Source organism: Peromyscus maniculatus, chromosome 23 (genome assembly GCF_049852395.1).
Source record: "Peromyscus maniculatus bairdii isolate BWxNUB_F1_BW_parent chromosome 23, HU_Pman_BW_mat_3.1, whole genome shotgun sequence".
Taxonomy (NCBI): Eukaryota; Metazoa; Chordata; class Mammalia; order Rodentia; family Cricetidae; genus Peromyscus; species Peromyscus maniculatus.
In genome coordinates this window covers 6,305,333-6,332,766 of record NC_134874.1, presented here as the reverse complement: position 1 = coordinate 6,332,766, position 27,434 = coordinate 6,305,333, and the positions used below count along the sequence as shown (strand labels likewise).

General features: G+C 41.8%; 2 protein-coding genes and 1 pseudogene across 2 annotated transcripts in view; all 3 read right to left on the bottom strand.

The window, feature by feature from the left end:
- Positions 1-27,434, bottom strand: part of LOC143270612 (phospholipase A2-like) — a 326,364-nt gene that overhangs the window by 52,733 nt on the left and 246,197 nt on the right. The window lies entirely within an intron of this gene.
- Positions 173-13,601, bottom strand: LOC143270623 (phospholipase A2-like). The gene is made up of 4 exons (XM_076561284.1): positions 13,568-13,601; positions 11,588-11,747; positions 10,636-10,763; positions 173-306 (listed from the first exon to the last, which is right to left on the bottom strand). The coding sequence occupies exons 1-4, from the start codon at positions 13,599-13,601 to the stop codon at positions 200-202; spliced, it is 429 nt and encodes a 142-aa protein (XP_076417399.1). The 3' UTR covers positions 173-199.
- On the bottom strand, positions 15,957-20,920 carry LOC143270622 (phospholipase A2-like; annotated as a pseudogene).

Below are 27,434 nucleotides of genomic sequence, written 5' to 3'. Positions count from 1 at the left end.
GGCAATGTCTTCTCCATTAATCTTCAGTTTCCAGAGCTGGACAGAATGATGTTCTCTGAGGATCTAGTTATGTTTCATAGACAGAGACTACAATCACCACAGTCGAGCTCTTTCTATATGTGCTTTATTAGAGGGCCCATGTATAGTGAAGACAAACAAGCAGGCAGGGACAGTGTAGGCAGTAACTGAGGTGACAAGTCTAACAGTTATCTCGTTTGTACTGCTTGTTGTATGGAGTATTGAAGAAGCAGATGGCAGCCTGGCGGTCACAGTTGCAGATGAAGGCCTGACAGGGGTTGTTTTCCTCTGGAGAGAAACAAGAAAGAAGTTGAGTGGAGTCCATGTCCCTGCTCGCCATGATTTGCAACCAAAAGACAGTGGTGCATCTAACATCAGTGCAGACTGGGGGTTGAGAGACAGAGCACACAAAGGGACACTGGGTTGTCCAAATTGCAGGAACACACTTATAATAAAAACATCAATTTTTGTGGGCTGGGGAGATGGCACAGTTGGTAAAGTCGTTGCCATACAATCATGAGGGTCTGAGCTAGGAACCCAGAGCCCATGTAAAAATCAATATGTGCTTAGGGCATCTGTAACTCCATTGGGAAGTAGGGAGCATGTATGCCCCAAACTTGTTGGTCAGTCAGGCTGGCTAAGGTTGAGTGTCCTGTTTAGTGAGAGAGAGACCCAGCCTCTAAAGATATGGTGGAGAGTGACTGAATAGGACACAGGATGTAAACTCATTCCTATACATAAAAATAAATAAACACAGATACTTAATCCTAAACCAGGAAAACCACAAATATCAACTACCGCTTCTAAAATTATATGATTTAAGACAAGCCTCCTGCTTCTACCTCCTAAGTGCTGGATTACAGGTGTGCACCATCACACTCAATTCATGGAATCTGGAGGTGGAACCCAGGGCTCTGTGCATGCTAGGCAAGCACTCTGAGCTATATATATCCCCAGCCCTCTGAATCCTCATCTGTAAAATGGGAAGGATAAATCTTGCCCTGCATAAGTGGTTACTCCAGTATCTGGCTTATGGTCAATGATGCAGCTCTCAATTGCTTAGTCAATATGGAATCAGTATAACACAGCAGCTAAGAGGAGAGGCTTTAGACAGGCAAGATGGCTCAGGGAATAAAGGCACTTGCTGCCAAGTCTGAACCTAAGTTCCATCCCCAGGACTCACATGCTCGAACGTGAGTAAAGATTCCTTCAGAGATCCACCAGTGTGAAGTTGCACAGGCATGCCTAACCCACAAACATATAAAAACTTTAAATGTTTTGAAAAGGGATTTGAATAATGTAGATGATTGATCCAGAATCAAATGTTATCACTTCTAAGTTGTTGACCTTGGGCATCTGGCTCAGGCTTCCTCATCTTCCCCATCAGGGACATCTTGTATGTTATTCTGAATGTGTTCTGACAAATAAAGCTTGTTTTGAGTCAGAAGGTGGAGATAACCACTACAGACCATAGATTTGGAGGACTGTAGACAGAGAGGAGTCAGGAAGTGGTAAGGTGGGACAGAGAAAGGAATTCAGCCCTTTGGGATGAAGGAGTGGGAGAGGAAGGAAGCAACTGGGGGCTGCTCCCTGTTCCCTCATCTTTCAGGTTCTTGCCCCAATATTTGACTCCTAGTTTTTTCATTGATAAAGATTAATTAGATTAACAAATCATCTGGTGTTCAAATTTGGGAATTTTAACATTCACAACTGAATTCAGGAAACAGCCACTTGCCCAAGGCTTTACAGCCACAGGCATCTGTCAGAGCTGTTCATGGGAGTTGCACCTGCAGGAGTCGCCATGTAGCCTGCTGACTTTTCCTTTTCTTCCCCAAGCCCTCTGAGTAGATCTGGGATTTTCCTGTTGCAGTTTTCCTACAGGAATCTCCACAAGCCCCAAACTCGACAGGCGCTTGGGCTCCAAAAACCACTGGAATTCATCCCTCACCACTGGACAACTCTGTCTTCAGGCAGCTCTGTTTTCACTTTCTGCCAATCACATGTACTGCTTTTGTGCATTCCCTTGTATCTTCCTTTCAGACTGCTGGCTCTTTGGTCACTTTTTCCTGTGGGTTGTGGACTTCCCCTGGACCCTGTCCTCAGGATGCTGACATCTGATCAGGGGCAGCTGTTCTCAGCCAGGCTGTGCACCACATGTGTTCTCTGCCCAGATGTGCTTCACAGCAATCTTGGTCTCACACTTCAATGTCACCATCAGCAGATTTGGTGAGACAACTGGGACCTTTTAAAGGGGGAAATTAGTTAAGAAAGAGAAAGAGAGTTTTTTCCCAGGATATAAATTAGGAAACACTATTATGATGGAGGGAATTAGGTCTCTGTATGATTCCACAATGGATGTTTTAAAAATGGAAGCCCATGAACTATGGACTGGTAGCTGTGGAGCCCCCATGGGACCGGACTTGGCCCTCTGGATATGGAAGACAGTTGTTTGGCTCAAAGTGTTTGGGGAGCACCCAGGCAGGGGGATCGGGATCTGTCCCTGGTGCATGGGCAGGCCTCTGGGAATCTGGTGCCTGTGGTGTGATGCCTTGCACAGCCTTGGTGCAGTGGGAAGGGGCTTGGACCTGCCTAGGTTCAGTGTGCTGGGCTCTGCTGTTTCCCAATGGGAGACCTTGATTTGAGGGTTGTGGTGATGTGGGGTGGCTTGGGAGAGAGGGCTGGGGGTGGGAGGAGGGAGGATCTGTGGGTGGTATGTGGAGTGAGTCGAAAATTTCTTAGTAAAAAATTGAAAAATAAATAAACAAATAAAATGGAACAATTAAATAAGGGGTAATTAAATTAACTGTGATTTACATAATGTTAAATATAAGCATTATCAGCTTAGTAATTCTTGCTTTATCCCTAAAAAAGTTAGTTGATATCAAGGCCAAATGTCAGAAATTGACTGATAATATGCAAGCCTTACAACTACTTACTAAAGAAAAAAATGCAATTTTGAGTAATAAGTTAGAAGACTTAGGAAAAACTCATTTAAACAGATCATAGAGATATTCAGACAAAGACAGAGGAATTTAAGAGAGAACCAATATTACCATCACATTATGAAATTAGAAAGAAACAGTCCAAGGTTATCAAAAATCTCAATTTATTTAATCTTAAATAATTTATCCAGTCACCAAACAGGAAGAACTATCAAATGACAGGAATCCCCAAGGCTGTATAAGAGCTGACTGGATTCCTGTGGAAATGTTAGGTTTGAGGAGATTTAAGGAGGAGATAGTCTCATATGGTAGCATTCTCCTTTTGTGAGTCAGATGTTAAATTCATGGTCAACTAGTAACAGTATTATCCCACAAAAATGGAAAGACTTGGTTCTAACAGTATTGGAACCTGGTCCTCAATTACACTGAAAGACCTAGTGGGAAGATGAGGTTGAGGTCATGGAACAATGAAGTAGGGATTGGGGTGTAGAAATTTCCCAAGGCCAGCTGCTTGGAGAGGGTGATTATGCTGATGTATAAAGACAGTCTATATATGATGACCATATCTTGGCTCTATGGCATGAAGCAGCTTTGAATGCTTACGACAGAGCTGAAGAACTTGGAAAGAAAACTGTGTCATTTACTACTAAAGGTATACAGGCCCAAAAGAAATGTTCACTAATTTTTCACGAGGATTGACTTCATCTGAAAATAGAATGATACCAAATCCATAAGCTAGATAAATAATAATTAAATCATTGCATGTGAAAATGCTAATTCACAATGTAAAAGAGTAATTAGGCCTTTAAAGGCAAGACCAGCACCCTCAGAGGAATGGATCAAAGATACAATCAATATTGAATCTTATAACCATGTTGATGCTTGATAGGAGAGATGATTTCTAGAGGCTTGAAGAATAATCAAAATGTCAGATGCTATAATTGTGCTAAACAAGTTCACCTAAAAAGGGATTGTAGATAGGGAATTCCTAGAAACAATGATTTTTCTAGGAATAATCCAAAGAGAAAGTCTCTGCTTTGTGGAGAAGATAAAGCAAAGGCAGAACCTGGAACAATAAATGCAAATCAACAAGGCCATTGGAAAAAATCTTGGAGGGGGGATGCTTGTTGGCCCTCATGTCAAATTTGGTTTAGGCATTCCCCATCAACTTGTGGAAACTCTTCCCAGAGCAAATTAAATTCATAATGACTATTGTAAAAAAAAAACATACTGCTCTGGATTAAATAACAACTTTAGAAGATAGAACAAAAATTCCAGGTAAAACCATAAAGCAAATATTTTGCCAAACTTCTTTACATGATCAAGACCAAAGTTAAAAAATATGAATAAATGACATTGTAATTGAGGGTCTTGTAGACACCAGGGGCAGATATAACAATAATGACACCAAAATCTTGTCATCCAAATTGGCCTCTTCAGGAGGTAAATGTTCAGCTTTTGGGGATTGGAACTTTATCTCAGGTAAAATAAAGTCAAGATATGCCAGAAGGACAGAGAGGAAAATTAGAGCCATAATTGGCTAACATAGCAAAAGATTTATGGGGATGTAATTTGTTACAGCAATGGAATGCCCAGATTAACATTCCTCCAATCTCAGGAACAAATCATAAACTAACAAATGTTTCTGGGACAAATATTAAAAAGTGTTGTGAAGATCAGTCACTGACCATTTAGGTTGTTCATAAACAGGGAATAAAAAAATGCTGATCTTTCAAAGTTACCAACAGCCCTACCTTTAAAATAGTTAACAGACAGACCTATCTGGGTGAACCAATGGCCTTTGACATCATAAGTATTACAGGCCTTAGAACAATGGGTACAGGTGTAGTTACATAGTCAACATATTGAAGAATCAACTAATCCTTGGAATTCTCCTTTATTTGTCATTAAGAAGAAATCTGGAAAATGGAGAATGCTAATAGATTTGAGAACCAAAAATGAAGTAATTCAGCTGATAAGCTCTCTACAGCCTGGAATTCCTTTGCCTTCTCTGTTACCTCAAGGATGGTCTATTATAGTGATTGATTTAAAAGACTGTTTCTTCACTATACCTTTACAAGAGCAGGATAGAGAAAAATTTGCCTTCACATTTGCCTACTTATAATAATTTCCATCCCATTAAAAGATATCAGTGGAAAGTTCTCCCAAAAGGGATGCTAAACTGACCTAACCTGTACCAATATTTTTGATGACTGTCATTGGAAATATTTCATAATCAGTTTCCTCCATCAAGAATTTACCATTATATGGATGATATCTTACTAGGGGATTCAAAATAGATACCTTAGAGAAAATGTTTGAAGAAGTAAAGAAAACTTTACCTTGTTGGGGATTACAAATTGCTCCCAAAAATGTAAAGAGGGCACACTATTAATTACCTAGGATATAAAACAGGTTTACAAAAAAATTCAACCCCAAAAGGTACTAATCAGTAGAGATCAATTGCAGACTCTTAGTCTTAGCATGGTGACATTACCTGTCAACTGCAATAATTGGATTAACAATTCAAGAATTAACTAATTTATTTCAAACCTGACAAGGTGACAAAGACTTAAATAGTCCAAGTGGCACAGTCACATCTGAAAGAATGGCAGAAGTCATAAAGGCAACACAGTTGCTTGACAACGATCCACCAGAGCTGAGCCACATGATGTCTGCCATGCCACCTTTGGTTTTCATCTCCACCTGTTACATACTTGGGGCACTTTTAATATTTGTACAATTTGGGGATATTAGATTGATGGAAATACCTTATGAATCATTTATGCCTTCTCCTAGGAATGCTGCTTCTAAGCTTACCCAGGAAATTCCTGAACATACTATTCCCCCCACCACCACCACCACCACTTTGAGGGAGATATCCTTATCTACTTGAAGGACTTCCTGCCTTGGAGGTTCTGACACATAAAGAAGCCAGAGGTCTCTTCATGTGGCTATGAGACATTATTGAAACATCTGTCCCTGTGCTTACACTGGAACAATATATTCAAAACTAAGTAAAATTAAAAAGGCCAACAAGATCTGGTGGGCTAGAGGAGTTGGCCACAGCTCAGATTACAAGCCTCTTCCCACTGTACACTCAGACAATTATGTGGCATACAACTCTGCCCTACATAGAGACATACTGATGAGCAAAGTATAGAGTGGAAAGATGATAAAAGTATAAGAAGTCAGGACCTCCCTCTCTTAAAAGTTAGAGCCACTATAATGTCAAGGAACAACAGAATGCCAAATTCTGTAATGATATAAAATATAAACATTGTATTATGCCAGGATTTGAATAAAAACAGCAGCAGCTTTAGCCTGAGGATTTTCCCTGAGCACTCTGACCACTAAGAATTAGTAATACACTCCCTGAGACATGGCAAAATGCCCAGGGTGGTTGAAGATTTTGTTTTGGTCTTGTGTCCTTGAAGCAACCAAAACAACCAGCCTGAGCACAGGCTGTCATATGCCCCTAGATTCTCAAAAATTGGGTTATGGGTTTTATGAGTGAGAATGATAACTGTTTATTAATGATGTCAAAACTTGAGGGAAAATAATTGGAAATGATAACTCTGTTCTGTCATAGTTTATTAATGATGACTAAAAGATGAGCAAAAGGAAGTGAAACACATGTCTCAAAAAAAATAATATGATCTATGTTTTGGAACATCAAGAATGTATTCCTGATAACTAAATTCTGTATAAATAAACACTCTGGCTGCTAGTCAGTCAGGCTGCAAGATTCTCGTGACCACCATGGCCTGGCTCATTTCTTACACCCTCTGCAGGACGCATCCACCACCAGGGATTGCTCCCAGCATCCAAGAAAATAATAAGCTGAGGCAGAGAGAATTATCTTTGGCAGAAAACAAATTATAGGATGCACATATGGATTGTTTGGATCCAGAGCTTAATTGTACTCTGGTTATTCAATCTTCCCTGCATTCTCCAATAGGAAGGTAAATACAGGGAGAAGATAATATCTTATAATGGGTATTTTTAACACACAAACAGAATAAAACATTAAAGACCTATGTAGAAAAGGTTTCTGAGTTGAATCTAAAAGGAAAATTGAGGCTTTGTCAATTGGCAGGAATGGACCCAGCAGAAATTGTAGTACCTTTTACTATTGTGGAAATTTCCTCTTCATGGACAGAAAATGAACATTGGCAAAGAGCTTCCAGTAATTTTTTGTGAGAGACTAGCAATAAATATTCCAAAAGTAAGAGAATTCAGTTTATAAAGACAGCTAACTGGATCTTTTCTCACATTGTACAGGGAAAACCAATATCTGTAGCCCTTATGTTCCAGATTGGTCCAAACAAATCAGGTATTAATAGATTTCCAGAACATCTTAATATAGTTATTGACTCTCAATATTAAGAAAGAGTTGTTTTTTTACACTTGATCTTAGCCAAAAGTTATGTAGAACTGAATAGTATTGTAAAATAAAATAAATAAAAGAAAAAATCTAACAATAAAAAAGAATAAATAATTACAATAAAAAAGAAAGTTGTTTTACATATTAAATTGCTAAATTTATTCCAGATGATTCATAATTGATTTTGTTGTTTATTCAGTTACAAGATAACCAGAATTAAAAATCATCCCTTATATACAATATATATCATATCCCACACTGGTCTACCAGGTCCCCTAGCACAAGATAATGATGAAACTGATCAACTATTGGTAGGAAATGTGCTAGAAGCCTCAGAATTTCATAAGAAACACAATGTCAAGAGCAAGGGCTTGAAACAATTTTTTTTCCATCACTTGGCAACAAGTCATGGACATTATAACGAAATGTTCTACTATTTTTTTTTATTACTAAACTCTACTATCTGCAAACTAACCAAAAGGGTAAATGAAATTTAGCAAATAGGTGTAGCTCATTTTGGAGAGTTTGGGAAATTAAAAGATGTACTCCATACCATACATACTTATTCAGGATTTCAAAAGGAAAATCCTATGAGTTTGAAAAGGCTGATTGTGTAATCACACATTTATTAGAAGTTATGATGACAATCATGGGAATACCTGTACAAATTAAGACTGACAAAGCTCCAGCATATGTCTCTAGAAAAATTAAACAGTTTTTTGCATATTACAAAATAAAACGTATTACAGGTATACCACACAATCCTACATGGCAAGCAGTTATAGAAGAATCTAATTGAACTCTAAAAGATATGCTTAATAAAAATAAAGTAATAAAGACCTGCATAAATAGATCGCACATTGCATTATTAACTTTAACTTTTCTAAATGTTAATGAGAATGAATAGACAGCTGTGGACAGACACTGGATAATAGAAAAAAACTGCTGAATTACACCATCCTATATACTTTAAAGAGGTACTAACCCCAAAATGAAACCAGAATATGTGTTATATTAGGGAAGAGGTTTTACTTTTGTTTTCTCAGGAGAACAAAAATAAGGATGGCATCAAAATTGATCAAGATTACATTTGAACAAGAGAGACTTCTTTTTTTATTTCCGAGACAGGGTTTCTCCATGTAGTTTTGGTGCCTGTCCTGGAACTCACTCTGTAGCCCAGGCTGGCCTCAAACTCACAGAGATATGCCTGCCTGTGCCTCCCAAGTGCTGGGATTAAAGGCGAGCACCACCACCGGCCAGCCAAGAGAGACTTCTTGTTTAGAAGAAGTGATAGTTCATCAAACAGCATGACCATTCAATCTAAACTAACTTATAAGACTAACAAATGCTTTTCATTTGATCTGATATAACTTGCTAAAAGGGAAACTCCCCAAAGGTAGGGTTGGGGGCAGGGTTTTATTTTTGTCTTTCCAGACAGGGTCACCTAAAGATGCCATTACCCCCCCCCCCAAAATAAGAAGCAATTTTAAGAACATAACACCCACATTCCCATAGGTGGGATGGGTGGTTTTTGGTCATTCAGTGGGTTATGGATATCTGTCATTATTTAGGGGTTTTGGTTACAAGTTGTTAATGGTGATGGTCAGGAAAAAAGCTGAACAAAGGAGATCAGGTTCAGAGATCATGTTCTGAAAAGAAAAAGGGGGATATATAAATGATAGGATAAAAATGTAAATTATTGACTCTACTTTTAAACCAAAAAAGAAACTACTAGCCCTAAATATTTGACATTGATGTGGATTTTTTAATATTGATGCAAATTTAATGTTATTTTTGTTATAATATATTGTACATACCTTACTATTCTTGTTCAAGGTATTGTACCCATACAGTTCATTTAACAATGTAATGTAAATAGCTAGTCCTTGAAAACCATTATTACAAATTATTTAGGATAATAAAGAAATACAGGTTAGTAATTAGCCCTCTATTACAATCAAACTTGCAGTCATGTTTTGTATGTTTTGAAGTCAAACAGAGATATATTTTAGATAGACAGGTGGTCTTCAAACACTTCAGAGATACTAAATATGGCATTTAAGATGTTTCAATAACATAATTTTTTTAGTGACAATGAGACATGTCTGCTCCTAGAAGGACCAATCTACTTCAGAGAAGATTATGGACATCAAAGAAACTCCATATGTTGTTTACTTTCTTCATGGCAAAGCTTAGCCACTAGGCCCAAAGCTGCCCTTACCTCAACTGCTGACAGTATGCTGTCCAAATTGAACAAGCAGGACACAAAAGAAAGTGACTGCCAACCTTTGCAAAGACAAGGTAGGACAGCCCTTTAAAAGTCCTGTTTCACAGAAACGTCTGTCAGATGTTCTAGACCCGTAGGATGAAGAAGGATGTCCCAAGGTTACAGAGGAAACTCGGGGGACTGTTACTGTCATTTCTTAGTTTTTTACTCTGCACTTCCAGCACTTAGTTATTTGCTCTGCACTTCCTGTTTACTCAGGTAATATTTCCTTCTCAGGTCTCTGAAGGAGTGGAAGACTGGACAGTTATAGTTATAATTTTCCTTGCTAACAAATTCACCTCACAAAAGAGATGTAGAGTGCATAAAGTTGAGAGACATAAAAGATAGTTTGGGGTTGGTAATGCAAGTTAAGGTAGAAAATTAATTAGGTATAACACTTTGAACTTGCCAACAAAAGATAGATAATGGAGTATTTTTTTCTCAATTTGGCAAATGCAAATGGACTAGACATTGTTAATATAATTGTTGTCTGTATATATTTGTATATAGTTATTGTACTTATTGTATATGGTTTTACTATGTTAGTTAAAAAAAACCCTTCCTTTTTGCTTAGACAAAACCAAGGAAATGTTTGTGATATTTTTATTGTGTTCTAACAAATAAAACTTGCTTGGAGTCAGAGGGCAGAGCTAGCCACTAGGTAACCAGAGAAGTTTGAAGGACTCTAGACAGAATTGAAACAGGAAGTGTCAAGGCATGGCTGAAAGAGAATTTCATCATTTTGGAAGGAGGAACGGAAGAGGTAGGAAGCAACTGGCAGCAGTTCCCTGTTCACTGATCTTCTGGTTCTTACGCTAATATGTGACTCCTGTTTTTTTTATTAAAAAATATTCATCAGATTACCACATCAAACCTCATCCATATTTTAGTATCTACCTGATAAGGCTGTTGTAATGTCAAATGGGATCAAGTAAATGACTGCTAAGCGGCCACTGTCCTTGTTACTTCTGCCCCTTGAAAAGACGCCCAGGAACTCAGAGGTTCCCATAGGGTAAACCTACCACTGCAGGTGATCTCACTCCCAGAACATATGTATAAGTAGGAGCTGGTGTAGGGGTTCCTTATGAGGACTGCACAGTTTTCCAGGTTATCGACCTGAGCAAGGCAGTTGTCATGAATCTGGCAGCACCTGGAGAGAGAAAGGAACAACTAAGAAAGGAGAATGGACCTACAGGAGGTCAATTCTCCCCTCCAGTCTTTCTGAAACATGTGAGGATGATTTAACATGATGTTCCAGAACAAATTGTCCTATGACTTGAAATCTATGATTTCTATTAAGCATATATTTATTGAAAGCAACTTCTGTGAAGTGTGATGGTGTCTACAATTAATTCTAGTACTTGGGGGGCAGAGGCAGATGGATCTCTGAGTTTGAGATCAGCCAGAATATATAAGTGGGATCCTGTATCAAAAACAGTGATTTTTGATGAAAGTTGTAGGAGTTCAGTGAAATTACACATTCTGAACTTTTGGTGACTTTTCTAAGCCAAGGCTGACACTCTGATGGGAGCTGAGATGGTTGGCCATGCCCTAGACTAGTGACTGAGGGCAGCATTACCCACTATTAACACCTCACACATTCTACTTGGGGGACCACTAGATACAGTGTCCTCTTGAACTGATTTCTTTGCATGACAAGAGGGGAAAATACATGCTGTGGGTGGTGATGCACACCTTCAACCTCAGAACTCAGGAGGCAGAAGCTGGAAGATCTCTGAGTTCAAGGTGGGCATGGTCTATAGAGAGAGTTCAAGGACAACTAGGGCTACATAGAGAACCTCTTTATGGGAAAAATAAACAAAGAAAGAAAAATAAATAATAATAAACAACACAACATATACAATGATTGGTGAATATGCATGTCTCCTATTCATGCCTCATGAGATGCTCTGCTTGTGTCTGGTCCCCACCCCAATACTGACACTCCAGTGTCCCACCAAGTGGATCACTCACCTGTCTAAGTCTTCCACTGGGTCGAGGAATCTCAACAATCCACAGTAGCAGCCATAGTAGTTATAGTCTGGAAAGGGATTAATCAAGGGAAGGGTGCACTGGAGCGCATTGCTGAACTTCCAAACAGCCCGAGAGCTGATGCTCTGTGCAGTAGTTCCTGCTGCAAGAATGCACAGCACACTCAATCAGTCCCACTTGGCTATATCAAGGATCTGATGCCTGCCTGCTAACTTACTCCTTGACTCCTACCAGCTGGTGCATGGGGAGAACAGTGAATAGAGGTGTGTGTGTGTGTGTGTGTGTGTGTGTGTGTGTGTGTGTGTGTCCCAACACAGGTGAAAGCAAACACATGGGAGCACTCATAAATGTCATCTACACATGAGGAAGTCAGAGCACAGATTTAGGGAGTTGGGTTTTCTCCCTCCACTTTGTAGGTCTTGGAGACCAAGACTCAGGTCACCGGGCCTAAGAGGAAAGTGTCCACTTGTTTGAGACAGAGAGTTGCCTGGTAACCCAGTCTAGCCTCCAACTCTGTGGCAACCTTCTGGCCTCAGCCTCCCCAGTGTTAGGATTATAAATGTACTCCACTGTACCAGGCGGGGCTGACTGTCAGGACTAAGTTCTATAGACATTGCCCTTTGCCTTGCTTGCCTGCTCATTTCTCACTGTCAGGACAGACAGCTGCCACACTGTGAGCTGCCCTGTGGTCCCTGTGTTGAGGAGCTTAGAACACTCTCCAGTCAGCAGCCAGGGACAAACTGACCTCTTAAATCAATAACTCAACAATTTAAGCATCTCTTGAGATTGAAAGCTGCCTGACCCCTACTCAAGCCTAGGTGAAACCCTAGCCTTAGCCAGCAGTGGGATTCATCACAGTTCTAGCTGAGACTTTGAGCCAGAGAGGCAGCCAACACATGCTCACTGTTTTATACTGGAAGAATTAGAAGGAATCTGTTGTATGGCCATGCACAGCTCATAGACAAGGATAATGGTCATATCATCATTGTAAAGTCAGCATTTGACACAACAAACTGTTCATCAGCTGAGGAGTAGGTAAATGACCAGGATCCAGAATACAGTGGGATACTTGATCACCATTAAAATAAAGGAGCAGCCAGGTACAGTGAAAGACACACCTTGTAATCCCAGCTCTCTGGAGGCTGAGGCAGGTGGATAAGAAGTTCAAGGTTACCTGGGGACAGTGTCATAGGACTTTAATCCCAGCACTCTGGAGCTAGAGGCAGGTGGAATCTGAGATCAAAGCCAACCTAATCTATAGAGTGAGTTACAGGACAGATAAGAGCCATGTTTAGAAAAAATATGTTGCAGAAGCAAGTATGGCATGTATGTCATCCTAACACTTGGAAGGTGAGGCAGAAAGCTTTTAATCTGGACATAATGTTGAATTGGAGGACAGCCTGAGCCACATAATAAGATCAGGGAAATAAAATAATCATCAGGACTGGAGAGGTGGCTCTGCAGTCAGGAGCACTTGCTGCACTTGCATAGGACAAAGGCTCGGTTCCAGCACCCACATGACAGCTCACAACTGTCTATGACCATAGTTCTGAGGATCAGACCCCTCCTCTTGCCTCTGTAGGCAGTGCTCACACACAGTTCACAGACACACATGCAGGCAAAACACTCAAACACATAAAGTAAGATAAAAAAAAATTTAATTACAAGAAAATCCAATTTAAGGGCACCTAAGTTCCAGGAAAATACGTTCCAGGGCTTATGGTAGATGCAGAAGGGGCTTTTTTTTGCATAGGTTAGTGAATGTAGTAGACTTTTCTAAGGGATCGTCTGACTTAGAGGATAAAGGTGCTAGCTGTTGTGAACGTGGGGTGAGCATGGAACTCCAACCCACAGGCTATTAGACCCCAACAGGAACCTCAAACCAGAACTTGAGGCATAACCAGCGAGGTTTGCATTGAGGAAAAGAGAGATGGGGGCACCCAGAGGGGACAAGAGTCCTACCTGTGAGCAGAGCAAACAGCAGAAGGAGTTTCATCCTGAGTGAGGGGAGGACTCAGTGACTTCTCTTTATAGTCCTGTAGCTGTGCTCTGACAGTGTCCAGCCAGCACACGGGCCCTGTGGCTACTGTATGTGTAGCACAGAAGTAGAATATGTGCACCCTCACACACAGTCCCGACCTGCAGAGCTATTGTAGACGGTGACAGAGCCTGAATCAGTGCTGTCACAGAGGCAAAGAGAAAGGGCTAGCTCAACACCCCAACTAGTTCAAGTGCAGTGACTGGAAAAATGACAAGTCCCTCCTCCGTAGATGCTTTGATGTGATAAGAAGATATAGATATTGCTGCTATGGTTGGATCTGAGAGATGCTGATAGTGATGTGTGGTCCCCAGGACAAGTAACTAGCCCCAGAAATACTCCATGTTAACTGTATAAGCAATGTGTTAAGTTTGTCTTAAGAACCTGAGACAGCCTTTGAGGTAGATTCCAGTTTCAAATTAGAACTTTAATTAAATAATTAATTAATGTGTCTGTGTGAGTGTGAGAGACAGAGACAGAGACAGAGACAGAGACAGAGAGAGAGAGCACTTGTATGCACATGTGGAAGTCAGAGGACAACTCTGTGGAGTCAGGTCTCTCCTTCTTCCTTTATGTGGGTTCCAGGAATCAAACTCAGGTCTACAGGCTTGCATCATAGGCTGCATCTTACTAGCCCACAAACGCCATTTGAAAATTGGGAATGCAGCAGATGGTGGTGGTGGTGCACACTTTAATGCCTTTAATGTCAGCACTCAGAGGGCAGAGGCAGACGAATGTCTCAGTTCGAGGCCGGCCTGGTATACAGAATAAATTCCAGGACAGCCAGAATTACACAAAGAAACCCTGTCTAAAAAAAACTAAAAAATAAAACTAAAAAAGAAAGAAAGAAAGCAAATGCCCAACAGATTTGCCCACAGGCCAATATGATGCAGGCAATCCTTCAGCTGAGGCTCTCCCTACCCAGTGTGTGAAGCTGACAATCAACCATTGCAGGGGCTGGAGAGATGGCTCAGCACAGAAGAGCACTTTCTGCTCTTGCTGTGGCCCGGACTTCAATTCTCAGAAACATATGGTGGCTGCTGGCCCAATGCCCTCTGGCCTCTGTGTCTAGTCATCTCTCATGTTCCCTCTAACTTAGCACCCCAGCACACCCTTTTCCCCACTTCTCACCTCTTCCCTGGGTATAAACCACATAGTGTTAAGTTGAGTTGGTTGTCTCCATACTCACGATCCCCTACACTTCCAGCAGTACTCTGTACAGTCACTACTAGCTATGACCAGCCACTGAGCCTGGGCAAGAGGCTCTGTTGCTCACCAGGTTGAACCTTGGGAGGGGTGAGGCCTGAGCTTTGGGACACGAGTGGGGATGGAGTTGGGGGTTGAAAGGCAGAATACTTGGCTGCTGTTCACTAAAGGAGAAGAGTGACAGAGAACCACACAGCCTTAAACCAGCCAATGATACATCTTATTCCTAAATCTGCTTTGCCAAAGTAATCAGAGTTTAACCTGGCTTTACCTGCTAGGTCCCATGCTATGAAAAGGTAGAGAGAGGAAGTCTTCTGTTTTTCTTGTTGTAAAAAGTTAGGCTGCTGTGTACTTTAGCAGGATAACTATCTTGAGTTGTGTATTTAGGCACAGTGAAGACTGGAAGGTCACCAGGATGTAATCCTGCCTTCAGGACATTTACTCTCAGTCCAGATTGGTTTCCTGTATCCAACTTCTTATGATGAGCACACACAGCAGGAGTGCTTTGAGTCCAGTATTTTTGAGGACAAGATGTTCCTTTAGTGCCCATGACACTGCTTCTTTCTCTCTTCTCTTCCCTCCTACACAACTGTCTTCTCTTTCCTCCCCCCCCCAAATCCCTATGCCTCTTTCCTGTCCCCATCCCTGCCTGATCTACCCCTTCTCTTCCCTTTTGTCTGCCCCTAACTCCCTACATATCTCAGGCTGAATTTTCTTTTGTTGTAGTTGTTTTTCGAGACAGGGTTTGTTTGTATAATAGTCCTGCCTGTAGAAACTTGCTTTTTAGACCGGGTTGGCCTAGAATTCAAGAGATCTACTTGCCTATTCCTATTCTTCTCTGTATCAGAGTGCTGGGATGAACAGAATGGCCAGGCTCATAACTCACTCCTCAAGGTGCTCCCCTAATGGCAATGTCTTCTCCATTAATCTTCAGCCTCCAAGACTAGACAGAATGATGTTCTCTGAGGATCTAGTTATGTCTGGTATACAGAGAATACAATCGCCAAAGCTGAGTTCTTTCAATAGGTTCTTTATTAGAGGGTACAGTGTATAATGAAGACAACCAGGGAGATGGGGATGGGGTAGGCAGTAACTGAGGTGACAAGTCTAACAGTGAACTCCTTTGTGCTACTTGTTGTATGGAGTCTTGGAGAAGCAGATGGCAGCCTGGTGGTCACTGTTGCAGATGAAGTCCTCACAGGGGTTGTTTTTGTCTGCAGAGAAACAAGAAAGAAGTTGAGTGGAACCCATGACCCTGCTTCCTATCATTTGTATCCAATAGAAATCGGTGGTCCTCCCATCAGTGCAGACTCGGGGTTGAGAGACAAAGCACAGGAAATACACTGGATTGGTCAAATGCTGGAACACACATATAATAAGAACATTAGTTGTTGTGGGCTGGGGAGATGGCACAGTTGGTAAACAAGTTGCCATACAAGTATGAGGGCCTTACATAGGATGTCCAGAAACCATGTAAAAAGCAAGATGTGGGCCTGGAAAATAGCTCACAGTTTAGAGCTCTGGCTGCTCTTCCAGAGGACCTGGGTTCAATTCTCAGCATCCACATGGCAGCCCACAACTCTCTGTAACACCAGTTGCAGGGGATCTGAAACACTCAAGCCACTGTACATAAAATAAAATTAAGTATATTTTTAAAAAGCAAGATACCAGGTGGTGGTGCCACATGCCTCTAATCCCAGCTTTGTAAGGCAGAGCCAGGCAGATATCTGTGAGTTCAAGATCAGCCTGGTCTACAGAATGAGATCCAGGATAGGCACCAAAACTACACAGAGAAACCCTGTCTCGAAAAAAAATTAATTAAATAAATAAAATAAAAAGCAAGACATGGTTGGGGCATCTGTAACTCTACTAGGGATGTGGGGAGCACAGATGCCCAAAATTTGTTTGTCAGTCAGGCTAGCTAAAGGTGTGTGTCCTGTTCATTTAGAGCCCAGCTGTAGGTGGAGTTTTTCATCATAACCGCTGGCTCCCCAAATAGCCAAACAAAGAGTCCTTATTAATTATAAATGCTCCATCAATACCTCAGGCTTGTTACTGGCTTACTCTTATATTTTAAATTAACCCATATTACTAATCTACCCTCTGCCATGTAGCTTCTTTCAACATGACACATTCATCTTGCTTCTCTCTGCATCTCTCGAGACTCCTCAAACTCCTTCTTCCCAGCATTCTCTCTGCCTGAAAATCCTGCTTAGCTACTGGCCAATCAGCTCTTTGTTAATCATGAGAGCAATACATATTTAGTGTACAAGGATTGTTCCACAGCACCCAGCCTCTAAAGTCATGATAGAGAGTAATATAAAGAAGACAGGGGATGACAACCTATTCCTATACAAATAAAGAAATAAACATATATTTAATTTAAAACCAAGAAAACTACAAATATAAACTATCACATATAAATTTATATGATTTAAGGCCCATTGGTGATGGCACACACATTTAATCCCATCACTCGGGAGGCAGAGCCAGGTGGATTTCTGTGAGTTCAAGGCCAGCATGGTCTACAGAGCAAGATCCAAGACAGGCACCAAAAATACATAGAGAAACCCTGTCTCAAAATAAAAATTATATGATTTAAGACAATCCTCTTGCCTCCACCTCCCAAGTGGTCGGATTACAGGTATGCATTATCACACTCAATTCAGAGATTCTTGAGGTAGAACCCAGAGGTCTATGAATACTAGGCAAGCACTCTAGCCACTGGACTATATTCCCAGCCCTCTGAATTCTCACTTGTAAGATGGGAATGATAAATCTTGCCCTGCATAGGTGTTTACTCCAGTATCTGACTTATAGCCAATGATGAAGCTCTCCATTGTTTAGTCAATATGGAATCAGTATAACACAGCAGCTAACAGGAGAGGCATTGAACAGGCAAGATGGCTCAGGGAATAAAGGCACTTGATGCCAGGTCTGAACCTGAGTTCCATCCCCGGGACTTACATAGTTGAAGGAGAAAACAGATGCATTGTCCTCAGACTTTCGCACCTGTGTTGTACCAGAGGCATGCCTGCCCCAGAAATACATAAAATCTTACAATGTTTTTTAAAAGAGGCTTTGAAATGGTGTAGATGTGCGTTCCATAACCAAATGCTATCACTTCTAAGCTGGGTGATGTTGGGCAAGTGACCCTGCCTTCCTCATCTTCCTCATCAGTGACCTCATCTATATTTTAGTATGTACCTGACAAGACTGTTGTGAGGTCAAATGAGACCAAGAAATGACTGATAAATGATAAATGTCCTTGTTACTTCCCTGACCTTTCCAAATCCACCCAGGGCCAATCAGAGTCCAGAGGTCCTGGGTGGTAAACCTACCACTGCAGGTGACCTCATTTCCAAAGAATGAGTAGGAGTAGGAGCTGGTGTAGGGGGTTGTCTATGAGGAATTTGCAGCTTTACAGCTTCTTTGCCTGGGTGTAGCAGTTGTCATGAGTCTGGCATCACCTGGAGAGAGGAAGGAACAGCTGAGGGAGGATTATGGACCTACAGGAGGACAGTTCTCACTTGCAATCTTTGTCAAACGTGTCAGCATGACTTAAACACAATGTTCCAGAAGAAATCGTCCTGAGGCTTGAGAATCTGTGATTATTATTAAGCATATATTTATTGAAAGTAACTTCTCTGGAGTGTTGTGGTTTCTACCATTAATCCTAGTACTTGGTATGCAGAGGCAGATGGATCTCTGAGTTGAAGTCCACTATGGTCTCCAGAAGGAATTCCAGGAAAACTAGGGCTACACAGAGAACCCCTGTCTGGAAACAAACAAACAAACACAAATAAAGAAAGAAACAAAACAAAATATATGATGTTTGGTGAACATGCATGTCTCCTGTTCATGCCTCATGAAATGCCCTGCTTGTGTCCTGTCCCCACCTAACTCCAAAACTCCAATCTCCCACATGGATCACTCACATGACTAACTCATTCACCGTGGCATCTGAACTCCCACCCCCAAGCCACAAAAGCAGCCATAGTGATTGTACTCCGACACAAAATCAGTTCCAGGCATGGTACACTTGATCACATTGTCGAACCGACACACAGCCTGAGGGCTGATGCTGTGTGCAGTAGCGCCTGCTGCATGAATGCACAGCACACTCCATCAATTCCACTTGGCTTTACCAGGGGTCTGATGCCTGCCTGCTAGCTTCCTCCTTGACTCCTACCAGATGCTGCATGGGGAGAGCAGTGAAGAGAGGTGTGTGTGTGTGTGTGTGTGTGTGTGTGTGTGTGTGTGTGTGTGTGTGTGCTTGCCTGCACACAGGTTCACAAGCATGCATTTGGGAGCACTCATAAGTCATGCTACACATGAGGATGTCAGTGAACAGTTTTAGAGAGGTGGTTTTATTACTCCACTATGTAGGTCTTGGAGACCAAACTCAAGTCACGAAGCCTGAGCAGGAAGATGTCTACTTGTTTGAGATGGGAAGTTGCCCAGTAACCCAAGCTAGCCTCTAACAAAGCAACACTTTGTCCTCAACCTTCTGAGTGGTAACACTATAAATGAACACAGCTGTACTTGGCTGGTCTAACTCCCCAGGGTTAAGGTCTATAGACATTGCCCTTTGCCTTGCTTGCCTGCTCATTTCTCACTGTCAGGGCAGACAGCCACCACTCTGTGAGCTCTCCTGTGGTCCCTGTGTTGAGAAGCTGAGAACACTCTCCAGTCAGCAGTCAGAGACAAACGGATCTCTTAGTTCAATGGCCCAACAATCCAACCATCTCTTGAGTTTGAAAGCTGCCCCAACCCTACTCAAGCCTAGGTGAAAGCCTAACCTTAGCCAGCAGTGGGATACATCACAGTTCTAGCTGAGACCTTGAGCCAGAGAAGCAGACAACAAATGCTGATTGTTTTACACTGGAAGAAAGAAGGAATCTGTTGTATGGCCATGCACAGTTCATAGACAAGGACAATGGTCAGATCATCATTGTAAAGTCAGCATTTCACACAACAAACTGTTCATCAGCTAAGGAGTAGGTAAATGACAAGGATTCAGTGTGCAGTGGGATACTTGATCACCATTAAAATTCAAGAGAAGCCAGGTACAGTGGAACACACACAGTGTAGTTCCCAACTCTGCTTGCAGATGTAGGTGGATATCTGAGTTCAAGGCCAGGATGGTCTATAGAGTGAGTACCAGGACAGCTATTACTACACAGCAAAACCCTATGATGAAAAATCAATCAAAATAGAATTGCAGACACATGCTAGGCAAGTATGTAATCCTAACACTTGGCAGGTTGAGGCAAGTCTGGACTAGAATTTTGAGTTGGAGGACATCATGAGCCACATAACAAGATAATGTAAAAATAATATTAAGGGCTGGAGAGATGTCTCTGCAGCCAGGAGCACTTCCTGTGCTTGCACTGGACCCAGGCATGATTCCAGCACACACATAGCAGCTCACAAGTGTCTACAACCCTAGTTCTGGAGGATCAGACCCCTCTTCTCTCCTCTTAGGCACTGCTCACCCACAGTTTACAGACACCCATGCAGAGAAAGGGCTCATTCACATGAAATAAAAGTAAATATTTCTTAAAAGGACAATAAAAAATTTCCAAGGAACCTGAAACCCAAGTAAACCTGTCCCAGGGCAATATGGCAGAGATACAAGGGACATTCTTTGCTGGCGTAGGTGAATATAGTGGACTTTTCTAAGGAGTCATCTGAGTCCAGACCTAGAGGGTAAAGGTGACAGATGTTGTCACCATAAGGGGATGAGAGAACCCCAACACAAAGGCCATTGGATCCCAAAGGTAACCCCGAACCAGAACTTCACATGTGACCATTAGGGGGCTGTACATTAAAGACAAGGGAGATGTGGTTCACTCTTAGGGGGCAAGAGTGCCACTTCTGAGCAGAGTGACCCCCAGAAGGAGTTTCATCTTGAGTGAAAGGAGGACTCAAGTGACTTTTCTTTATAGTCCTGTAGCTGTGCTCTGACAGTGTCCAGTCAGCACACGGGGCCTGTGACTACTGTGTGTGTAGCACAGAAGTAGAATATGTGCACCCTCACACACAGTCCTGACCTGCAGAGCTACTGTAGATGGTGACAGAGCCTGAATCAGTGCTGTCACAGAGGCAAAGAGAAAGGGCTAGCTCAACACCTCAACCAGCTCAAGTGCAGTGACAGACAAAGTGACAAGTCCCTCTCCTGTGAATGCTATGAGATCATAAGAAGATATAGGCATTGCTCCTGGGATTGGGTTTGAGGGATGCTGGCAGTGACATGTGGTCACAGACAGGAGTAGCTGTCCAAAACAATTCTCCATGTTAACTTTATAAACAAAGTGGAAGTCTGTCCCAAGAACCTGACACAGCCTATGAGGTAGATATAATTACAAACTCAAATTTAAATTAATTAACTAATAAGTTAAGTTATGTGTGTGTGTGTGTGTGTGTGTGAGAGAGAGAGAGAGTTATCAAAAGAGAGTGCACTTGTGTGCACATGTGAAGGTCAAAGGACAGTCTTGTGTAGTCAGTTCTCTCCTTCTACCTTTAAGTGGGTTTCAGGAATCAATCTCAGGTCTACAGGCTTTCATCATAGGCTACATCTTAGTAGCCCAAAAACTCCATTTAAAAAACTAGGAATGGAGCCAGATAGTGGTAGTGGTGGTGCACATCTTTTATGGTTTTAATGTCAGCACTCAGAAGCAGAGGCAGGCAAATATTCGAGTTGAAGGTAAGCCCAGTCTACAGAGTGAATTCCAGGACAGCCAGAGATACACAAAGAAACCCTGTCTCAAAAGAGAAGAAACTAAAAAAGAGAAAGAAAGAAAGAAAGAAAGAAAGAAAGAAAGAAAGAAAGAAAGAAAGAAAGAAAGAAAGAAAGAAAGAAAGAAAGAAAGAGAAAGAAAATGCCCAAAAGATGTGCCCACAGGCAATATGATGCAGGCAATCCTTCAGCTGAGGCTCTCCCTACCCAGTGTGTGAAACTGAAAATCAACCGTTGCAGATGCTGGAGAGATGGCTCAGCACTTAAGAGCACTTTCTACACTTGCTGAGGACCAGAGTTTAATTCTCAGCAACCATATGGTGGCTGTCAGACAATCTGCTGTCCCAATGCCCACCCACCTCTTGGTTTGGCCATCTCTCAGGTACCCTCTAAACTAGCACCCCAGTACATACTTTTCCTCACTGCCCATGTCTTCCCTGGATAAAACCCATATAGGGGATGAGTTGAGTTGTTTGTCTCCATGTTCAAGGTCAGGTTTGAATAGGCAAGACTTCCTGAAATTTGACAGGTGATATCTATCAACAAAGCTTACTACTGGTCTTTTTAGGACTTGGTTATTACCTCAAAATTTTCTCTCTGGGACCCTAAAGATACTTCATCTACAGACAGCAGGAAGCATGTTGGAGAACACGACATCCACATTCCCAAGTGTGGTTTTGGAGACTTTTGGTTATTTTGTGGGTTATGGATGTTTATTATCATCTAGAGGAATATGGTATATTGATACAAATATAAAGTTATTTTTTACACTGTATATATGTTTGTACTCTAATGGATTTTTGTTTATTGATTAAAATTTAAGGTTATTTGTTACAACATATTGTATGTATGTTTCTATTTTTGTTTGTGGTATTGTTTTTAGGGAATGTTAGTATTCATACCTGCACCTTGGGGACCCACCCATTGTCCAGACCACATCACCTTATGTAAAGTTAGTTCTCTTTAAGAGAAAACCTCTCCCCCTTTTCTCTCTCTTCCGTCCTCTTTCCCTCTCTCTCCTTTCATGAAACTATGGGCACCTCTTCTTTCTCATTTTTTTCTCTCTCTTTATTTCTGTCTCCCCTTTCCAATTACTAAATCTATGGGTCTAAAAGTTCCAATTAAGTTCGTAAATTTTAACTTCTACTTCTAGTTTGAACATGTCTCAAAAGCTCTCCATTTGGCTGGCAGACATGTCAAAGCATCCATTGTTGACTGCAACCTGTTCCAAATGATCACAAGCTCTGGACTTGCTGAAGGCTGATGTAGACCAGCCTAGCCAATGTGATTGTTCTCCATCTCTACAGCTTGTTCAGATAATCACGTTTCTGATAAGTGGTCCATTGCCTAAATTCCCTGCATACCTTTGACTAGCCTTTTATTCTCTTTGGGCACTGACCACCTATGCTGTCTTTCAGTTTGTAGCAGCTATAGAAGAGAGTACATCGTGCCTGCCCCTGAAACAAACTAAAAGGGCTAAGTCAAAGAGAAACTCCCTGGCATAGGGGACAAAATGTCTATGAAAATGCCCATTGATATACTAGGAAACTTGGCCCAGAGCTGTCAATTGATAGATTTACTAACTGAATTGGATCCACAATAGGAAAAGATACTTGACCTACTTTATGTAGAATCAAAGAGGTATTGTGTAGCCTTAAGAATTATTATGATTATATGTCATTCAGGATGATAATCTGGCTGTACTCAAAGATCAGAAAAACAGGGCCTTAAGTAGATGGAGATGTCGCATATAGTAGAAAATCTGTCACATATTTAGAGAAATTATTCTCTTCTCTAGTTAAACAGTTCTCCAGGTAAGAAGGGATCTTGACCTAAAACTTATTCAATTGGTTCCGGTGGTTATCATTCCTTCAACAAGGGAGCCTAAGCAAGGCCATAGGAGAGCAATGCTGGTTTTTATTTGTTTGTTTGTTTTTTGTTTTTTGATTTTTTGAGACAGGGTTTCTCTGTGTAGCTTTGCGCCTTTCCTGGAGCTCACTTGGTAGCCCAGGCTGGCCTCGAACTCACAGAGATCCGCCTGCCTCTGCCTCCCGAGTGCTGGGATTAAAGGCGTGCACCACCAACGCCGGGGGAGACAATGCTGTTTTTATGATAACCACTCAGGGATCATTAGAAACTCCATGGCCTTGCTGAAAATGTACATCCATGACAAAGGCAGATGCAACAAGAAAACCTCCCTAGGGTCTGTCTTAGCTAGCACCTTAATGATCTTGCTTCCTTTGAAATTTTTACAGGGGCAGCCTAGGACCACCTTCATGTCAGATGTTTGCACTGAGATTCACAATAATGACAAAACTGCCATTACGAAATACCAACAAGCCTCAAATATTTTGGATTGGTATGGACTTTTTGTATGATGATAGAAAGGTAAAACTATATTTGATTCAACTCTGGTTTATACTATACTTTATATGATAATAGAAAGTGAAACTTATAAAAGATGTATTCAGATTAACAAAAGCTAACTTAGAGATTTACACCTATCTCTTCACCAAATGTTCAGCACCAAGATTCTAGAGAATTTAAACAAATGATGGCATATGTTTAATAAATAAGGATTTGATAAACCAGATATATATTCTGTAAAGGAGTTTCTGGTCACCTAAGAGGGTTCTTTTCTCAGAGTTGGGCCACAACCCAACTAACAAGCCCTGTTTTTCTTGTTCCCATTTGGCCCTGAATCTTTCCCATGACACTCTTCTTTGCTTTCTCAGGAGACAATAAGTCCTAGTCATATGAAAGCTGCTAACATATTGGAGGCTGTTAGGGAACATAAGCTGATAGCCATTCATAGCTAATAGACACACAGTCCTCAAATACTCAGAGATCTGCAGAATATGGCATTTAAAATGTTTATTTAAAAAGCTTTCATGATAGAGAGACATGCTGGATACTGACAGCACCTTTATTTCCTCCAAAGAAGATGGACTGGCACAGAACCTCCACTTGGAACTTGCTCCAGAGTGGCAGCACCAGTTGCTGAGCAAAACCAGCCTTTCACCTCAACTGCTGCCAGGGCTTTCTTCAAACCATGGACAACAGGACTCTGGAAAGCTCATTACCTCACTTTTCCCTAGACAAGGTAGTTTGGTCCTCCCCAGAAGTACCTACCCCAAAACTGTCAGATCTTCTGAGGCCTTGCAGGCCTAGGGCTGGCATCCAAAGACTGATGTTGCCCTGAGACCTCTGCCCTCAATGACCATTGAGGATCTTGGGGAGGCTGCCCTGGGATGGTCATTCTGAAAGCTATGAATCTATGTTGCTACCATTGATTAATAAGGAAACTTCTATGGCTTGTGGCAAGAGAGAATAGAGCCAGGTGGGGAATCCAAGAGAGAGACAAGGAGAAGAAGGCAGAGTCAGAGAGATGCTGAATGCTGTCCAGGGAAGCAAGATGTGATACAACACAGGTAATGCCACAAAGCCACATGGCAAAACATAGATCAATAGAAATAGGTTGAATTAAGTTGTAAGAGCTAGTTAGTGAAAAGCCTGAGTATAGGCCAAACAGTGTATAATGATATAAGCCTCTATGTGTTTACTTGGGATTAAGCAACTGCAGGACACAGGAAAACTTCTGCCTACAGGAGGCTGTATAGGTAGCCAACAGGGAAGTCTCTGTCACTTTCAATCACTAACTCAGGTAGAATGTATCCTTCTCAGATCTCTGATGTCATTTGACAACCAGGCTTTGTCAATTCAACAGCTGCAACCAAGGCTTCAGCTGCCCTTTTTGTTCTCTATGTGAAATTCACAGGCCTCATTCTCTTAGAGCTCACACTGAGTCTAGACACAGGTCACCTTGCTACCAGATTCAAACAAGGGGTCAACTCACTTTGCACTGACTGCTCTCAGTATCTCCTGGTGAATTAGATAAAAAGCAGATGCTTTAACATTGGTTTATGTGAAGATAGGAAAGATGTCTCACTTCTGTTCACTTACTTATCCTTCTCAGATCTGATGATGTTTGCCAATTTTCGGTTCTCTCCCCCAACTCCAAGGCTACAAGCACCTTGGTAGCTCATTAGTGAGTTTCCTGTTAAAAGTACAGGCAGGTGTGACTCAATCATAGACTTCATAGTACAGGATAAACTGGTTTCAGATGTGACTTCAGAGGTTCAGAATTTTAACATTGATAAATGCAGTTTTGATAAACTGATAGAACACTGACTACAGTCTTGGGAGTCCTTAAATTTCTGTGGACTTTACTTGTCCCAGCTTTTAGAGACAGGTTTGCATTAGAGAGGAAAGGGAATCCTTCCTGCTCCTTCTTCTTCTTCTTCACTCACTCAACCACAGCCACTCAGCAAATTACTTCTGGTTATAGATTTAAAGATGTAATTCTTTGGGCTGAAACCAGGCCCTAGAAAATGTTCATGCCTTCTAACCCAAAGCCATAGCTTTTGCTATGGTACCAAGATGTAAATCTGTTCTAGTTGTTTTAAAAACTCTTGCAGGTTCCTGCACAGATCCACCCCTCCTGCCAGATTCATGCCAAGGCCATACTCTCAAAGGCCCTCCAGATATACCACCAGCCACTGCACCAACTGAGGACACCAACCGGGAGAATACTGGAAGGACAGACGTATTCCCCATGTCCAGAAAACAGCAGCTGTGATGGCTTCTGTACTCTTGATTTGGCATGCCATGTTCCCCCAAGCTCCTGGAACTTCACTGCTGGCACCACCTCTCCAGACTCAAAGGGATATCTGCTCTTTCATCTGGCTCACCCACCCTTGCCTCTGCTGTACAACCAGGGCACTTCTCTGTCCCATTCTTTCTGGCAGTTATCACTCTTCCCATGACTAGTCCTGCTCATGAGGCCAATGATAACAACCCATTTTCCCCTAGCAACCTGCTTCTTACTTCCCTCAAGGGGTATCCAGGATGGCAGCTAACTGAATGCTTCTTCACTCACACCTCCCGCTGTCTGTGACACCAACTCTCAAATTCCCCCTCCCCATTTCACCCCCAAAGCAGCAGGAAGCAGTCTCAAGAATTTTGTGCCCTCACTCCGCCCACCCACTTGCTATCCATAGCTCACCCTTCTATAATAATCAAAAAGTGAGATAGTTAGGTGATGTTAGCAGTTAGACCCACCCCTTGGGGACCGACCAGCATTCAGACCATGTCATCTTACGTAAAGTCTCCTCTTAGAGAAAACCCCTCCTCCTTCTCTCTCTTCCCTCTTTTCTCCCTCTCTCTTTTTCAGGATGCTGCACACACCTCTGCTTTCCCTTTCTCTTCTCATTATCTCTCTCTTTTCCTCTCATTCTCTCTCTCCCTTTCTCTCTCTTCCCGATCCTCTTCCCCTTAAATAATAAAACTTTCTGCTGCGGGCCGCAGGAATATATCATAAGAACTCAGCTGGTTATGGCAAAGTCACTACCTGGAGGGATCATGGAATTCCTCCAGAGGAAGCCAAATCCCAAGGAGTTTTTGGTGTTACTTGGCTTGTTATATATCAGCTGTATTCTGTTATGAAAATCATGTGTGCCTTCATAGCTTTCCCAATTGACTTTTCCCTAAGAAGGACTAACAGTGTAGACTGAGCACTCTCTGGACATACACATTCCAGGTAATTTGGAGAACAGCCTCAGGAAAGGCTTTCTCTGGAATCAGATTATCTCCCTTGGCCACTTTCAAGGACTACAGGGAACACCACCCAGGTGGGCGCCCATTGTTAGTCCCAGGTGGACTAACAATGATAACAGCCCACATGCAAGTCTCCTGACTTACAGTAAATTCCACAAGGGGACACCGCCTAGGTCAGGTAGACATTAAGTAATAGCTTTACACAATTTAGCTCAGACCCCTCCTTT

Coding starts and splice junctions, on each gene's coding strand:
- LOC143270623 (XM_076561284.1), bottom strand. CDS start 13,601: ATGAAACTCCTTCTGCTGTTTGCTCTGCTCACAG. Junction 11,748..13,567: donor GCTGTTTGCTCTGCTCACAG/GTAGGACTCTTG, acceptor GCATTCTTGCAG/CAGGAACTACTGCACAGAGC. Junction 10,764..11,587: donor CCAGTGGAAGACTTAGACAG/GTGAGTGATCCA, acceptor TTCTCTCTCCAG/GTGCTGCCAGATTCATGACA.